This window comes from Nymphaea colorata, chromosome 14 (assembly GCF_008831285.2).
Source record: "Nymphaea colorata isolate Beijing-Zhang1983 chromosome 14, ASM883128v2, whole genome shotgun sequence".
NCBI lineage: Eukaryota > Viridiplantae > Streptophyta > Magnoliopsida > Nymphaeales > Nymphaeaceae > Nymphaea > Nymphaea colorata.
This window is the reverse complement of record NC_045151.1, coordinates 6289673-6308480: the sequence shown is the minus strand read 5'-3', so window position 1 is coordinate 6308480 and position 18808 is coordinate 6289673. Positions and strand designations below refer to the sequence as shown.

At 35.9% G+C, this 18808-nt stretch overlaps 1 protein-coding gene across 1 annotated transcript; it reads right to left on the bottom strand.

Annotated features, from left to right (window-relative positions):
- Nucleotides 1-5209: 5209 nt before the first annotated feature.
- On the bottom strand, nt 5210-8670 carry LOC116267576 (probable receptor-like protein kinase At1g30570). Its single transcript, XM_031649388.2, has 2 exons — nt 8512-8670; nt 5210-8338 (listed from the first exon to the last, which is right to left on the bottom strand). Exon 2 carries the CDS (start codon nt 7919-7921, stop codon nt 5450-5452), a length of 2472 nt encoding a protein of 823 aa, XP_031505248.1. The 5' UTR covers nt 7922-8338; nt 8512-8670; the 3' UTR covers nt 5210-5449.
- Nucleotides 8671-18808: the final 10138 nt, after the last annotated feature.

The window sequence follows — 18808 nt, the reverse complement described above, 5'->3', positions numbered from 1 at the left end:
GCATTCCAAAGAAAGAAAATTTAACAATAAAAAGAACAGCTCTCAATGATGTCAGTGTTCTTGGAATCGAAAAGGGAGCATACCCATCCTATAACCTACTAGCCCGATTAGTTTAGTTGCATTATATATATATATATATATATAGAGAGAGAGAGAGAGAGAGGAGAGAGGAGAGAGAGGAGAGAGAGAGAGAGAGAGGATAACAACGTTTCATGCAGTCATGGACCACCAGAAGTGGAGCAAGTCAAAACCATGCCACAGCTGGGTAGCAAGAAAAGCCAACACAAGGTTACATGAGTCACGGCGTGGAGAGGAGAAACTAGATCAGGTGGAAGATTTCATTAGATGGCTGCATAAAAAAAAAACCTCAAATAAGTCACCTTAAGATGAATTAGATAGGTTGCTCCAAACAATCATCCAAGCTTTGCCACACCTCAAAATGAGCGGTAGATTTCGAAACAATGAGATGCAGTTGATAGACTGGTTCAGGGCACTATACTTACTGAGTGAAAGAGGTAAGGTAGGTCCAAAAAAAGGTGTTCAGTACAATCCTTATTGGTTAAGCACAAATGGCATCTACTTGGCAGGTCAAGTCCGCCATGCCCGAAAGTGTCCTGTGTTTATATCCTATGCATGTAAATTGGGTATGGGCAGCACCGCATATGGCCGGTGAAGGAAACCTATGCGTTGCTGCAAGGAGGAGTGCATAACACTGTTTGGATTGAGAAACTGAAACTTGAGTGGTTGTATTCCCAGTAAGAAGGTGATGAATGGCGCAATTGAATGCGGTTGAAGTATTAAATTGCTGATATCCAAGCTTTGCAAATATGTGATAAGACCTTGCTAGGATGAACTGCAAGATGTTGCAGATGTCATCATGATACCATATTTTGACAATTACCTTTTTTTTTTTTTTTGACAATAAGATAGGTTCCTTTGCAGTCGCCATGATCGGTTTGCAGGGGCTAAATTTCGACAATTTCCCATTTTTTTAGTATTATAATCTCTTTTATTGTTAAACTTTGGAGGAAAAAATTAGGTGGTAAGACATGCTGTATTAATATGAGTTTTAGCCGTTTCTAACGCCTTTACAGGGAGATATTAGATTAAAAAAAAAATGAATATCTAATTATTGCCCTAAAACCTAAGTGCAAGAATGGAATAGCATGACTTATTTGAAAGCTGTGGATTTTGAAAACAGTACATGCAAGTGAAAATCTTGGTAACTCCTTATTATGATTTGAAGGAACCGAAGAAAGAGCCCTTCCAGTAACAAAATTGTAAAGAATTTTTGTTTAAATGAAGAGTTCCGAGTGATTTTGTTAAGTTATTAAAAGAACCCTTAACTCATGGAAAAGGAAACATTTGAAAATTATTTGAAGATGATTTAAGTAATATACTTCACAAAAAACTCCTAATTGATTTGAGAAAGATATTTGAATAAAGAGGAATTTGTCAAAAGATTATTTGAAAATAAATGAAGATTTTCAGAAGTGCATGTGGAAAAGGCTCAACTAATTTTGTAAGTAAGTTTAGAATTTAGACCTTCAAGTCTGGATCCTACGGTTGGATCCTCATCATTAGGGCATGAAAATGAATAATTTGAAAATATTTTCGAAAATGAAAATTGGTTTGAGACCTTCGGGTATGAACTTCATCATTAAGCCTGAAATGGAGCATTTGAAAACATATTTGAAAAAAGGTGTTTCAAGATATTAGTGGAATTAAGTTTTACTTTGAGAATTGGTTTAAAATCAACTTTTGAAAAATTCATTCTAAAACCTGAAATGAATGACCTGATACACTGGAATGACTTTGGAAATTAAATGTAGACCATTGAGGATTAAGGAAAGTTTGAATCTACTTTGCATCTTGACTATGTCCAATGATAAGAATCAGACCCAAATTCTTTAATTTCACTAAGATAGGTGCTCTGTGCAGCACAGAGATTTGACACCTTAAGGATTTAAAAAGAGAACTGACTGCCTACAAGCTCCTGCCCCGACTGTTGCGCCCACCCCCTCAGGGACCCACAAACAACATATTAATATTTACAAACGGCAACGCCCAAGTCCTGAGAATTGAAGTTCCAAATTCTACCTAATGCTTCACAAAGCACATAATCAAGCCAAGTTCTTACAAGATGCATGCATGATACATCATCTTAGAATTCAAGTTCATCAATCAGAACCTTATAATCCATGTCACATCATTTTATGACGTATGTATTCCTTTTGATACAACTATCTCATTTTATGTCCAAGTTATGGTACACATAATTACTTCTATAGGTTTTGGGTATAAACTGTCTTCATATCATCAGTTGAGAGGTAAAATTCTTGATACAACCGTACGAAAAAGTAAAGACATATAGTAATGGATTGACAATAGGATGAAAAAAACACTGCAATATTATTGTGGATGGAAGGACTGATACACATTGAATAATATTAATGAACTTTTTGGCATATTGTACTAAAGGTATTATATTCTTGAAAGCTCTTAGTTTGTCAACATTCCTAACACTGCTGAAACTTTGTGTAATATTTTTTATGATGATGTCCAGAAAGTTAGTAATGAGAATATTGTACAGTTTATTATGAATAATGCAAAGCCATATATGAGATGTTTAGTCGATAATAAGTCGATCTCTGCCGATTCTGCGAACCTCATGTTTTAAGATCTTGGCAATATGTGTGAAACAAAATCAACTGTCAAACAATGCAAGATATCTCAAAATATATTAAAAAACATGCGTATATTTTAAGTCTCATGAAAATGTTTATATATGGAATTGAATTGACCTGACATGCGCGAACTAAATTTGGTACAATTGTTTTGATTGTGCAAAGTGTTGTCAAGCAAAAAAATCATTTGAAGAAGATATTCTGTAGTGATGAATGGGCAGCATATTTACATGCCCACAAAACAAATTCCTGTGCAGTTATGGATATTATAATAAGAAAAGAATTTTGGGAATCATGCATAAAGATGTTTAAGATTTGTATCTTTAATCAAAGTCATCAAGTGAGATGATTGGAAAGACTAAGCTTTCCATGAGGTAAATATGCGAAGCAGTCAATAGAGCAAAAAGAAGAAATTAGGCCGATCCGAGGCTGGATTTCATGGTGAGGTCCACAGTTTTAGCAAACGGTAGATATCTAATCCTCAGATTTCAAATCTGAGATAAGGATGAAATCCACGCGTTTAAAGACAACATGAAGGGAAAAAGAAAAGTTATAAACTCTTGCATGGAACATTATAGACCAGATGTGGACTAGGCGACTTCATGTCTTCATCAAACTTTTCACGCGGCAGGTTATTATTTAAATTTTGTCATCATATTTTCTCCCACATTTAAAAAGGACAGAGAGATCATGCTTTGTTTGCTATGAAATATTAGTTATTGAACCTAGTGAACAAAATGCTATCCATAATAAAATGGAACCATATGATAACTGTGCAGGTGACATGGAAAGAAATATAACAATTTGAAACATAACAGCCATGTGATCAAGTATTACATAGAAAATTTCAATTTACCTTTTATTTGCTATTCATTTATTATTTTCATAGCATTTTTAAATATTTATTTGCTGATAAATTAATCCTGCAATATATTTAAGAGTGATTCCCCAAATCTTAGAAATTTTGCAATCAACCAAGTGCAGTGGTGGTGGATATGGAAGGAATTAAAGTATTTCCAAGAAATTTGTAACAAAAAGAACATGTTGAAACATAAAAGGTTGAATGACCTTGTTTATGTACAATATAACACGAGGCCGAGACAAATGTAATAAACTAATATAACCTTCTTTCATAAGTTATATACACTCATTTTATAATATATATTCACAATCTTTCTCCTATTTATTTTAGGTAAATAAAAAAATCAGCAAGAAAGCATAGACCTCAATTTTATTGTATTAGCATTGAGAACTTCAATGCGCTGGATTCATGGATTGAGGAAGAACCAGCCGCTATATTTGACAAAAAGAACTTGAGCAGTTGAATATTAAAGGGGGCAATGGATGCTCATGTAGGAGAGCCTTCATATGTCGGTGAAGATAAAAGATAATGCAAATGATCATGATCATGAGAATAAAGATGAAGAGGATATTGACTCATAATTTTTGTTTGTTGTCTGCATTGATGATTGAATAAATTCATCTTGTGATGTATAACACTTTAATTTTTTTTTTTTCTTTATGTGTTATGGCTTATGACATCATGATTATGTTATATTTATGTACGACATGTTTTCTATATAAAATACATTTTTCTTGATTTATTTTTCTATTTTTCATTTTTTATTATTTTGAATTAAAAAATAAATATATTTATGCTTATGGTATGTTACAATACAGTACATCTATTGGCTTGATCAATATGGATTATGATACACACTTTCCCATCACACGCAGACACACACACACACAGAGCAGCAAGCATAACCCTCCACAAGCAAGCCTAGTAACAAAAAACAAAAAAAACTTTAAAGGAGCTAACATGTACGAAAATGAAAACCATGCAACTGATGAAAGCAAATGTACATGGAACCACTGTATCTCCAAATGGGATTCTGGGAATCACATTCATCCAAACTACAGCAGGGACGCACTGCAATGAACAGCGGATGAAAGCAAAAGTACATGCGAACAACTGTATCTCCAAATGGGTTTCACATTCCATTCAAACTACAGCAGGGACACAAATAAAAAGTGAAATGAACCAACTGATCAAACACAATTAAACAAACAAAGAGTGAGATGCAAAGCATTAATTCACAGTAATAAAAGGAGAAAAGAAAAGGAGGAATAAGATGTTTTTTGAATTAGAAACCAAATATCTCATAAATTGCCAACATATCCCAATCAATTGTTGATGTGCTTATATAGATGAAATTCCAAAAGATGTACCTACATATCAACTCACTTTTCAGGATATTGTTAAGCATCAAGCCATATGAAATGGAAATGGAAATACCAAGACATAGAAATTGACAATTTGAGAAGAATGTCTGAAAAGATAAATGTGCTTAATAGCAAAATAGAGATTATGACATCAAACCACATCTAAGATATTTATCTGCAAAACAGGAAGGTTGATTACATAAAACAGCGAAGGAAGAGAAGGACGCTAGTTTTTTTGTTTAAGCACTGGATCCTGCTTTAAGTATGAAACTTTAATAAAAAAAAAAAAAAGGTCATGGAACAGATGTTACTTTGAATTTCGGAAACTAGTAATACACAAAACAATGAATAACAGTGGTATTCAACCAAAATGAATTAGACAATACATGTTATCCCATCTTTGAGCAATAGAGCTCTTTAGATATCACCACCAGACATGGTCGACCTATGTATATTTTCCAGTTAGGAACTATTGGCGTAAAAAAAGACACCGACAAAAGGAACTGAAAAGGAAAAAGATACCCTACATATAGATTCTAGTCTTCATTTTCTGCTTCATCTACCTTGCCGTGAGCTTCAGCAGGGATTGTTGGGTCCACATCCACTTCAGCCAATCGCTCCAGTAGCAAAACGTTCTCCAAACTGCATAAAACCTCACCCATTGTGGGCCTCTTCTTCCCTTCATCAGCTAGGCATTTCTCAGCAATTTCAGCATACTTCTTTAAGGATTCTGGCCTGAACTTCCCTTTTAACCGAGGGTCAACAATCTGTTCGAGAAGCCCTTGCCGCTGGCAATGGATTGCCCATTCAGCAAGATTGATCTGTTCTTTTGGCAAAGTTGGATTTATAACTGGCCTTGCACAAACAACCTCAAATAGTACAACACCAAATGAATACACATCTGATTTCTCAGTCAACTGTTGCCGCCGATAATACTCAGGATCAAGATAACCAAAACTACCTTTAACAGCTGTGCTAACATGTGTATGCTCCAACGAAGGTCCTGTTTTTGAAAGCCCAAAATCTGCAACCTTTGCTTCAAAGTTCTCATCCAGGAGTATATTCGTTGTCTTAACATCCCTATGAATTATACTCCTCTCTAAACCAGTATGAAGGTAATGAAGTCCACGAGCAGCTCCTATACAAATATCAATTCTTTGTTTCCATGATAATGCAGGAAGGTCACCTCCAAATAAATGATTTCTCAGAGTTCCATTTGCCATGTATTCATAAACCAAAATCATCTCATCATGTTCGTCACAAAATCCAATTATTGCAACAAGGTGCCTATGCCTGAGCTTGGATAACATATCAATCTCTGTTTCGAACTCATTCAGGCCCTGTTCAGAGTGTGAATTAGCTCTCTTTATAGCAACAGGAGCTCCACTATCGATCTTTCCCTTATAAACCTTGCCGAAACCACCAACTCCAATCACAAGTGACTCATCAAAATTCTGAGTTGCTGTTCTGATCTCCAAGATTGAGAACCTCTTCCCCAGCCTTGATAAGCTATTCGATCCATTTGGATTTGCTAGAGTCCTTGGTTGTTTCACATCCATAATGCTACTAATAGGATTATAATGAACAAGAGGCCGCCAATTAGGAGATGGGTCCTTGACTGGGTCTGCTTTTCTTCGGTAATAGACACAGAAAAACATTGAAGAGAATGCTGATAAAATGGTGATGGCTGCAATTCCTGATCCAGTGGCTGCCCAGAGTATTTTGCTTTTTGAACTCTTGTTTTCCGAGTCTCCAGCAGTTGCACCACTCTTCTCAATTGGCCTTGCCAGATTCCCATTTCGGCTTAACTTGAAGATTTCAAGGCCATTAAGAATTGCATCAGTAACCAAAGCCCCAGCTGCTGTTTCAGGACCAAGCTGGACCCAAATCGTGTTTGTCTGTGATGACAATGAATCAAGATAGTCTTCATGGTAAGCCTTGTTATCTCCGCCAGCTCGAGCAATCACATCAAAATTGTTAGAGGCAGTTCTGTTGTTTATATATATTCTGAAGATCCTCTGCCGTGACATATTGTAGTTAAATTCACAGAAGTGCAATCTGATCAAGTAATCAAAGTCTGTGTCCACCAGGAATTTCCATGACATGTTGAACCTCTTCAGTGCAACTTCATTGTTGGACATTGTTCTTGCTGATTCATAGACCAGTAATGGTGCTATGAATGAATTATTTGGATTCGAGTAGCTAATATTTGAAGAGTTGAACACCGGAGAGGCAGCATTGGCCAAAAACATGTAGTCTGAATCTGTTTTCCAATCTCTCATAAGATCAGCGTCTTGTGATGGTGTAATCTCAGGCCCTCCCACGTTCAACCTATACATGGTTTCTAGATTGAAACCATTCAATTCCGATAAACTGTTCTTTGTGGTTCCACTGGCTACTTCAGTAGCAGACTGGTTAAAGAGGTCGGTCATGACTGAAATGACCTCGATTGCATTTACAAATACAAAAGACCCACTTGCAGGAACGAAAGCCACAGAGAGTTCGGAAGATTCCACAGTCAAAACGTACTCCTTAACCAAATAAGTGACGTTTGAACTCTTACCCTCATTCTGCAAGTATGAATTCCTTCTGTTGAGTTCCCCAGAAGGACTAAATCTAGAAACCAACTTGACATTGTTTGACGTAACTTCAAAAGACGACTCGTTCGCACTGAAGTTCAGAAATGTGAAGGGGGAAAAATGAAGTCTAAGGAAATAACTTCCAGCGACAACATTAATGGTGTAATTTGCAGGAACAGTGAAAATCCTAGCAGTCCTGTACAGATCAAAATAACTTGAATTCTCGCTAAGAGCAAGCGTCGAAGCGGCAATACCTTGGGAGCTTACTGTAAAATTCTGCATCGACGAGTCCGAAATCCATGTTTTCCCAGCGATGGTGACGCTCGAATTCCGGCCACAGGCTATCAGAACAGGGTTGATTTTGGCTTCTCCAGAAGTGATCAGGATGAAGGAGAAAATGGCAACTGAAACAAGGCCCAGAGATCTCATTTTTTGGGGTTTCCTAGCTCGTCAACTCAAAAAACACTTTTTTGCGAAGGAAACCAAGAAACCGAGTGAACTAGCAGATTTGAACAAAAATAGTATGATTCAGAAGCAGCGAAACATCAACTTCATCTGCCACCAGCTGATCTATGCAGAAATCAGGACCAAAAAGGGATCCGAAAGAGCATCATTATTGGAAGCATTTCTCCTTAAGTTGACTCCAAAGAACCTGGGTTCTTTGGAGGAATAAAGCTAAAATGAATCCCCAAATTCAATTGGTGCCTTTCTTTTAAGTTTCTGTTCTTCCAAAACGTGTAGATCTAACCATTAGTCTGCAAAAAGGCTGAAGATCCTCATTTTTCTTCATAACTTCCACGCAAAGATGCAAATTCCTCCTCTCTTTTGAAAAGGGCTCCCTTGAACCTTCCAAAAAACAAAGGAAAGAAAGACAACAAAATCTTGAACTTCTTCAGAAAAATCAAAAACTGAAATCAGGTGCCAATAAGAAGATATTTCCTCCTTCCCCACACTCCCTTTTCCTTTATCTGTCTCTCCCACAAAAGAAAGATGTACCCAAAATATTTAAGGACTCAAACCTTTGGAAAAATGGCTCCTTTCCTTCCTTACTCCCTGCCAAAAGGAAAGTACAGAGAAAGAGAGAGAGAGAGGGAGCAGAGTAAAGTGTAAACTGTGAGCAAGAAGATGACTGGCGGCTTCTTCAGCACGCATATTTCCTTGTTCTGTTTAACACATGTTTCCTTGTTTTGTTTAACATGAAGTTATGAAAGTAAAATTTCAGTCTCTTCTTTTTCCCGTTTGTTAGAGATTGCTGGGGCCAGAGGGCTGCATTATTTGGAAGGTGGGTCACATGCTGCTGTCCCAAGTACTGGTGCGTCATTATGATCTTACTGTTATAGCCTCAGCTTTGGGTAGATTGACCATTTTATTTCATGGCCCTCCATCGTCATTGTCGTTCACATCCCTGAATAGATTGGTTCGATAACATCACATTACTTTTTTGGATCTTTTCGTACTTATCCTTTTCTTGTAAGCAATTGACACTTTTCCAAGGTAATGTATGTATCCATGTTGAAAATAGATTAAAGCGGCACTTTAAAGCACCGAAAGAAAATCCAACATCAATATTTTAGAGAATGAATGATGGGATAAGAGCTTCTGCTTTCCTCTACTCTTCTATTTACCCAGAAGGTAATACATGCACCTCTTAAGAAAAAATACGGGTATTTGATTATTATAAGCAGTGCATTATATATAGTTAAAGGAATAAGAACATAGTTTTTTTTAGGTGCGCAAGTGATAGAGGTGCTGTTTGTCAATTGCAATAAAAAGCCAATTTGTGTGCCAAATGCCGGCAAGTGAAGGATGAATATCCGAAAAAAGAAATGAAGTGTTTGCGTCTCGATGTCGTTGCCCGAAGTGCGAGCTTTTGATGCTTTCGTTCTTTTAACTTAGAAAAGAGTGGCTGCTCTCATTTGCAGCCGCTCCCAGGCAGCATTATTGTGTTGAATACGAAAGGAGCCTAAATGTACGTGTAAGAATGCTAATAAACAACTGGATGGATTGTTAATGAATTGATCTCTCGAAAGAAATAATTTACTTAGTACTTTGTAGGCTTGAGATTTTCTAGTTGCAGGATACAAAAGTTTTTTACATTAATGCGTGGCTTTATATGGTTCTCGTCTAAGGTAATCAAACATCTTCTAAGATATGGATTTTTTGTCACAAGGTCGGGTGACCATCAAGTTTTTTTCACAAGCAAGGATTTGCCAGAATATCCTACATAACTAAAGATGTTCGTGGAGAAACTGTTGGAATCCGCATGTTCTTTCTTTATGGTCAGTTTAGTGGCACGAAGTGATCCATCTGTGGTACAAGATCCTGAAATTTTTAATCATAGCCTTAAGCATTCGCAAGTGATTTATCCAAGATCTCATGTGTAGCATTATTCAGGATTTTTTTTTCTTATTATTTGATTACATGAATGGTCGAATTGAAGATTTTTTTCTTTTTGTTTGACATTATCCTTGGTAGATTTTAATATGTAATCGCTATAGACAGGCTTGTGGTAGTGTACCTTGAATTTGCCATTTTTTAACTTATTAATGACGTTAAATATATGCAAAATCTTTAAAATAACACTTGAACAAACTAGAGACAATATTTTTAGAGGTATGATCAAATACAAAATGCTAGAAAGCTCGTAACTTTCTATATGGTTTTCAGCCCAGAGACAATATGGTTTTCAGCCCTCGAAAATCTTCAATTAGCAGAAAGCTCGTAGCTTTCTCAGGGGTGCAAGGTCGGGTCTTCCTTTAACAACTACTAGATTACATTAAAGTTAAACTATGCATATCTGGAGCAGGTCATACATTCAACCCCTTAACATGCGACCACATGATAGGGGTCTCCATGCTTGCGATATATATTTCTTTCTTTGAATCCATTTTTATTTCAATAAATGCACCCATATATACAAAAAATAAAAATATCATTCTTTAAGAATACAATAATGTCCCCTACTGTCATCAAGATTCCAACCGTGCTTGCGTTGGTACAAAGATGTATCAATCCTTAGGCCCCATTTGAATACTTGGAACTAAATACTCAGGCATCAACTCGTTATTTAGTAATGGGTATCTTTTTGATGAAAGTTTTGTTTCACCTTTCATGTACCCCATTTTGTTTGATGTCTTGAAACTTTTGTTCCAAGTATTTTTAGTTCCATGTTTGTTTATGAATAGAACTAAAATCCCACCTCAACTGATGCTCAAGAAGAGCTATCTTATTTCATACTTGATTAAGCAAATACAGTTCATCAATTACCCAACCACATGGATCAGAATTCGAGTCAGTAACCAAATGAGTCTAATGCTTTGACTTTTGGATATTCAGATCCAATAAGTACAACTTATGAACCTTCTTGTCTGTTTTTAAGATCTAGTACATAAATCCAATACATAGATTTTGATTTTACAAGAACCACTCTGTGCGTTAGTTACTTGTTTCAGATTTTGTTGCAAATACATTGTCAAATTCCAATTTTCTTGAGTAACCAGCAACAATATAACACCCATGAATCCTAACTGCAAAAGAAAATAGCATGAACCATAAAGGTTAGTCCTTAAATAGCTCAAGGACCATCCAACCATCAAACGAAGTAGAGGTTAATAACATAGACTTGCAAATTAGAATGAAACGTGAAAAAGAAGGCCATTAAATGGAGAAAAAACCTTCTCGAAACAACAACAACTTCAAAAAGATAGTTGATAACATAAACAATTACGAGAGCAGAAAACCAAAAAAAATGATGGCATAGAGACTCGAAGAGGATCCTAGTGGAAAGACATGTAGTGAAATGCTTGGAAAGGGAACACGAGAAAGCAATAAGAACTACAAGTCAAGACATTAGTAGTGGGATGAATTGTAGTAATAGAGTGGAAGAATGGTGATAGGAGGGGCAAGGGGAATTGAAGAGTGTGGGTTTCTCAAGAAGATGGCGGAGAAGGGAAGGAGGCGTAGAGGGAGGCATAGAGGGAGGGAGGTGTGGAGGGAGGGTGACACAAAACGGAAAGGGGAAAGAGACAGGAATGAGGAAGGGGAAAGGGAGACTCAAGGGAAAGGGGAAGGCGACAGGGAAGGGGAAGGTGAAAGGGAGGGAGGGAGATGTAGAAGGGGAAGGGAAGGAGGGAGACACAGAGGGAGGGAGATGTAGAAGGGGAAGGGAAGGAGGGAGACACAAAGGGAGGGAGATGTGGAAGGGGAAGGGTGGGACATATGGAAAAGGCGGAGATGCAGGAGGGAGGAGGGAGACATAGAAGGGAAGGGGAAGCAGAAGGGAAAGAGAAGAAAGGAAAAGTTGTTAAGTTGGTAATGTGGGTTAACGAGTGTCTAAGTCTAGCCGTCTAAGTACAAAGCCTTGATAGTCAATTCTAGCAACTTGCATGATGTGTTGATTCATTGTGTTTCACATGTAGATGCTATATTGAAGGCTTTGCAAGCAGGTGGAAATCTTTTTATTCCAATTGATACTGTTTGATGCAAACTGAAATTTATCTTAATATTGGAAAAAGTGAGTAGAATATTATCCATACTTTGTAAATAAAGGTCTTTTCCAATCTATACGATTATAACCTTTCAAATAGTGATGATGGATTGACTAGTTGAAAGGGTGTGGAACAGAGGTAAATAAGTTAATCCTTGAATATCCCAACTTCTTTTGTTTTTCTGTGACAAGATTTATTCTATTTTTTTGTTATCATAGAGACTGTCCATGCTACCATTGTATGGACTACACTGTGTTGCAGACATATGAACATTGATATATTGAGAAATGACTAGATGTTAGACATAAAACTCTGCCTCCAAACTTAGTTGATGCTACCTCACACCATTTTGAGACCTACTTATGCTTCAAGAAGTTTGATTTCTGCATTTATGAAGATATTGGCGTTGGCCTATTTTGTGGGATTGGTATGCAATATTTTTTATTTAGTAATTTGTTGTTTAATTGTCACCGATTTGCTATCTCACCCGAACAGAAGCGATTGTGGTGGGAAGAGGGGAAGACTTATTTGACGAAGTCAAATCCACAAGGCAGAAGCCATTGAAGCTATGGGGTTCTATGCTTTCTCAAACTTCTTCTAGCCATGGTAGTGCTTATACATTTATCCTTTTGTAGAACATGATGACTTTTTTTTTAAAAATTTTGGTTATCTTTTAATTTTTATATTTATGACTACATCATATTCATGAACATTTTTCACTTATATATCTTTACTTGTTAGTTCATTTACCTTGTCTACAAAAGCAACTCATGGTGTATTCCTAAGCTGACGCAACTCTATACCTTAGTGTAGTCTCCGCAGCTCCCGTTCATAACCAGTGCTTTGCGCAATCACGTCACCAGCAAAGCGAATCGACAAAGCCCAATGAAAAATCAGATTTCTCTAATTCATTGGTCGAATTAGGGGTTAGTTGAGGTGGCAGCCACCTCAGCCTCTTTTCTAAAAATTAAATCAATTTTTATTCCAGATAGACACCTAGCTGGACCTATTCTAATTCACCAGATCAAAAGGGGGTAGATTCCCCAAGGCTTGGGCGTGCCCGAGAGGGAATTAAGAAGGTAGGTGCACAGACTCCTCCTCCCCTTCTCTATGCAATCACATTCCTATATAAACCATTTCTTTAACATTTTCTCTTAGTTGCAGCCAAGATCAAGTGCAGTAAAGTGCAGCCAAGTTACTGCCAAGACCAGCAAGAAGAAGCAGATGAGAAGAAGAAATGAGGAGAAAAAGCCATCGCCCAGCCTTCTTCTTTCTCTTTTTCTCTCTTTCTCATTTCCTAGCCCTTTCTCTCGAACATGCTAAGCTTGGGTACTTTAGTGGAACCTTGTTTAGGATTTTTATGGTAAAGAAACCCTCTTCATCTCTGTAATTTTCAGCAAAAAGATTCTTTCCTTCTAGCTTTATTAAGCTTGAATCCAAGCTTGGGTTATTTCTTAGGATTGCTTGATTCAGAGAACAAGCAAAGAGAAGCTTCAAGCACCAAAGCTGACCACAAGGTAGGGGCGATTTCAGGTTGCTCTTCATTTATCTCTGCTTCTTGCTAATTATTTTGAAGTTCAACATCTGTGGGAGGGTTTTATTTTTGCTCTTATTCATAGCTGGGAATGATGTGTAGTTAGGGAGAACTACAGTCAAATGTACATTTTAATGCATTCTTTATGAATAAATTGTTTTTTTTTTAAAGAAAACACATGAATCAAATTTTGAAAAGGACCCCAAGGCCATGTCCCTTTCAAAATGGCTAGTCTAAACTTATTTTAAGCTCCCCACCATGAGAGGCTTCCACAATGAGAGAGTGATGTCGCAATATATATAATTTAGCAGCCCATTAAAGGTAGACGCATTCTCATGAATGTGATCCACCCTTGCATGGCAACAACACTAAGAAACAAGCTTGAGCATTTTCTTGATTTCTTCCATTTCGAGTCATTTGGAACTCATGCATTCTTGATTTAGTTGATTAAGGGTGGTGGTGAATATTAGATAAGTGGTCCCTTGTCTCATTTTAAGAGGCAAGATACATTTTCAAGCTGACTTTAAAGAAAGAAAATCATCATTGTGATCTTCATAGTTTAAAACTACAAGATTATTCAATATTTCATCTCAAAATTTTATTCATTCCAACAATACATGCGTAAAAATGCATGCATGTCGCTGAAAAAAAAAATGATCTCATGAAAACTAGCTTAAAATCTCAAAAATTGAGCTCTTGAAATATCACGTCAGCCATGAATCAGCTTCTTTTTATAGAACTAGAAGGAAGTTATAATTTTATCTAAATCGGCACCTTAAGAACACTTTTGAGAGTTGCTGATTTCATTCATCAATTTCTAGTTTTGCATGGGATTAACCAATATCCCAAAATGTTGCAAAAAAAATATTTGAAAATTCAATTTTCATTTGTCCAAAAGCGAAGATCCAATATGTTGAAATCATCCAAGGAATGGATGAATTTCTTGATTTGAAATTTGAAATTAAATTTGGTTTAATAAAATAAAGTTTTCTAAAAACCTCACGTCATGACCCAACGTGTATATATAACATGGATGGGAACATATTTGCAAGAGGTTAACTTACTAAAAATTAAGCAAATTTTCAATAATTTATTATCATTTTCTAAGAATCAAGCTTTCTTAGAATGAACATTTCTTATTTTCAGCCATTTAAATCAGTATAAAATCTGATTTTGTGGTAATTTTGAGACAAAAGTGGACATTGCCCATGATTCTCTTATATTTTGAAGATTGATTTTAACTTCATTTATATGATTTTCTATTATTTTGATATTTTAATTTGAATCTCAAGCTTCTGAACTGCATCTCTACTCTTGTGCTTAATAATATATTAAGTATGCATAGCGAGAGTCCCACATTCTGACTAAAAACAATCTTGGTTTCGTGTGAATCATGAGTTTATGTTTATGTTGAATGAATGTTGGGAGATTATAAGCGAGAGAAGAATAAATGTCTCATGTACTTTTTCTTCTCTTTCATGCATTTACACACACCAAAATTAGTTGCACATACATGGACATTCTCTAAAAATTAAGTGATCCAAGTTCAAGTTGCAAAAAGTGACCACGTTATATTGGAACAAGAATTTGGAGATCTCACTTAGTTTCAAAAGAAAACAAAAACATGATACCAATTTGGCCAAAATCTGTTTGAAAGTAACATGTTTTCTAATATTTTGGAACCCACATTTCATAAAAAAAAGTAAGTAATATTTAGTTAAACAATTACAATTTTTCTCATAAAAGGGAACCCATTTGAAATCAAATTCGTGTCTTTTAGATCTGATCATGTGATGTAGCAAAAAGAGACTTCAAAAGTCAATCATTTGCTAAAAAAACTTAGCTATCTTTCGTCCAAAATCAATTCAATTTGCTAAGTTAACTTAGCCCCTTTTTCCAAAATTTGAACACAAGTTGATCTAAATTTATCCAATTTCCAACAAAAATCATGAAACAGAATCAACAACTTTCCAATCAAATTCCCAATGTTCTATCTAATTTTCCAATGCAAATTGCCAATCCAAAATTGTGAATTAAAGCCACGGTCCAAATCAATTTTCAATATCTTTGCAAATTTTTAAATTCAATTTAAATGGCACATTTTCGACCAAAACAACGGTCTCCAATTTGAACAATTTTCGATCTTCCAAAGAATTTATCCAAATTTCCTTAAACAAGTTTAATTTTTCAAAAATTTGTCAAAACAAGTTAATTTTCCAAACAACTTGTTCCAATTTTACTCCAATTTGCCCCAAACAAGTTAAAATCACTTCTTCAAAATTAAGTTCAAAATAAACTTTCAATTTCAAATCCAAAGCTTTGCACAATCATATAGGATATGCATCAACCAAATGACTTGTACATGATCCAAAAACCTTTAGTCTTTGGTCGCATTACCCATGTTAAAGGAGAAAAAAACGGTTGGACCTCATACTGATGGGTGGATCCCTTTCACTTGAAATTTTTCCAAAACCCAATTTGAAATTTACTGATTTGCTTAACTCCCTGTTTCTACAACCAAAAGACAGAGTTATGGGAAGGAGTTTGATTAGATGGCATGCTTGGTGGGACCCATCATCATTCGTCTAAGGATTTTTTAGACCATGTACAAGTGAATCCAAGTGCCAGACATCAATTTTATGAACCTCTCATGAACATACCTACTGGCATCATATTTGTGTGCATTTAGGATTAATTGAGGAGAAACCATGTTCCCTTTAGTTGAATAATTTATCATGCCCCTTCTCAATTTAGGAGTTGTATGGAGACCACGTATGCTATCTCAAATTTTCAAATCTATTTGTTATGAATATATACAATAGAGCCATCTATTTTCTGCATCTGCTCATGGATTTTCAAAAGCAATTTGTTACCTATATCATGTCTCTGTCATCATGTTGCAAGGCTATTTCTAGGGCATTAGTCCAAGATATAGCCTTACAATTGGACCAACCAATTGAACTGAAAATTTCTCTCATTAGTACCAAAACGGACAATAGTTTTGGTATATTGATGGGTGAACAAGAAGAATTGGAGATCCCAAATTTAGAAAACCTGAGGAGGAGTCTATGCTAGTACCATAGATTTGATACAAATGCATACCTCAAATTTTGGATAAATCGGGATCTAATCAACCCAGACCTAGGAAATGCATTATCAATTGCTTGATCTATCTTGCTCGCTGGATGTATGAGATGGAATGTCCTACCATGCTTTCAAGTCTATGTCCAAATCCAATGTCAAAATGCATCTCGAGTTTTTATTGGTTCAACTCATGTCAGTATCTAATCAAAACATCTTTTTTGTCTAGATGGACTCAGAAAGCATTTTCCCATATGGTCATATCTTATTTGGATTAGGTCAAGGTCGATCCGAACTTCGCATCATTCCAAGTGGAGTTTATCTAACGCAATGGTATCTCTCATGTACCCAACATTCCAGTGTATGTTTCTATAATATACACTTAGTCTTGCCATTGTGGAGTGTGAGCTGTGTACCAAAGAGTGGTCTATAATATACACTCATGCCTAACAACATTAGGAATCATTTGCCCACTTGTACTTTGTCATTGGTCCAGGCATTGGTCCTAAACATGTAAAATGGTAGAATGAAATCTGTCGATCTATCCTTTTGTCCTAAATCATCATGTCTAGTTCATATGATGTAGTCAACCATGTCAAATTTTGTCAAGTTTTGTCAAATCTTGCTAATTTTCTAGCAATATGCAATCAAATTTGTCATTTTCTTCAATTTATCATCTATGTAGATTATATCCCATTATGTTAAATTCTGACATATTCATTTTTTCTTATCACAAGGTGAACATCTTTTTTATGGTGGAAACAAGGAACCAACAAAACAGTAGATTGGAGATGAAGCTAGAACAACCCCATGCAAGTGACAAGGGAGAACTACATTTGCCCTGAGCCCATCTCTCAATGCATAGTACTAGGTGTAGTACACCCCTCAGACTTACTTGCTTGAGCTCAAAAGGCTTTAGAAGATATAACTAGACAACACTTCATAAATCCTACAATTTTCACAGAATAGATGCAAATCAACTTCTTGCCTACTTGACACTTTCGACTACTTAACCAGTGGAACAACTACATTTGCCTTGAGCCCATCTCTCAATGCTTGTTTTGCCTATTTTGCTGGGGTCAGCTTAGTCACTTGTTATCTAATTAATTATCGATCAGCTCTTGTTTTACTAGGAGAATAAAGTTAGTTACATTTTTTATACTTTTTATTTCCTCTATTTCCTTGAGCTTTGTTCTTGTCTTATAACATGGTCTTGCCAAAACTTTTGCCTCTTGATGATTATCAAATTATTGACTAAATTTTTTTTGTTCTTTTTGAAAACTAAGATCCTTAAGTCCCTGCAAGGTACAATATGATAGCTTGTACAAAATGTTCATCAAACTTGAAGTGCTTGTATGAAAATGTACAATGAAGTGCATAAATATGCACTGAAGTGCAGAAATGTGCATTGGCAGAAATACATGTTGAAGTGCATGTACTTGTGCATGCCAAGGCATGAAAGTCTTATACTAGAATAAAAAAATTTGAAAACCTATGCATACTAGTATGTTTCCTTGGGTGCACTAAAACACAAAATCTTATGTCAATGCACATTTAATTGCGGGATTCTGAAGCAATCGTATACTAAAGCATGTTTGCTTATATGCACCAAAGCACGAAACCTTGCAACAAGACACATGATTTATGCACTGGTAAGTTTACCTAAGGGTGTCAAACCACAAAATCTTATGCCGAGGCACATTTATTTGGGGCGCTGAAACATGAAATGTTATACCAAGACATAGGAGTTTGAAAACTTGTGTAAACTAGTGGTGCAGCAAAGTGCGAAATCATATGCCAAAGCATGTTTACTTGGGGGTATTGAAGTGCAAAATCCTATACCAAAGCATGAAATTTTGAAATTTTGTGAAATTTGGTTGCATTGAATTGCGAAAATGTACAAGAAAGTGAAAAAATTTGTAGGAAACTTTTGAAACTTGTGAAAATTTGAGTGTGCCAAAGCAAAAAAATTGAAACTTGTATGCACCCTTGTGTGAATGGAAAACTTGTGTGCACTGATGTGTGGAGGATTTCGTACACCTAGGTGTGAAACCAAGTGTAAAAGCATGAAACTTGTTCGGAATTGGGACACTTGTGTGTATGATGTACATATTTGACAAATCTGTAAATTTGGAAATCTTATGTGTATCAAAGTGTGAGCTTTGGACAAGCTTGTGAGGCATTGAAAAACGTATATGCATTGAAGTTCAAATT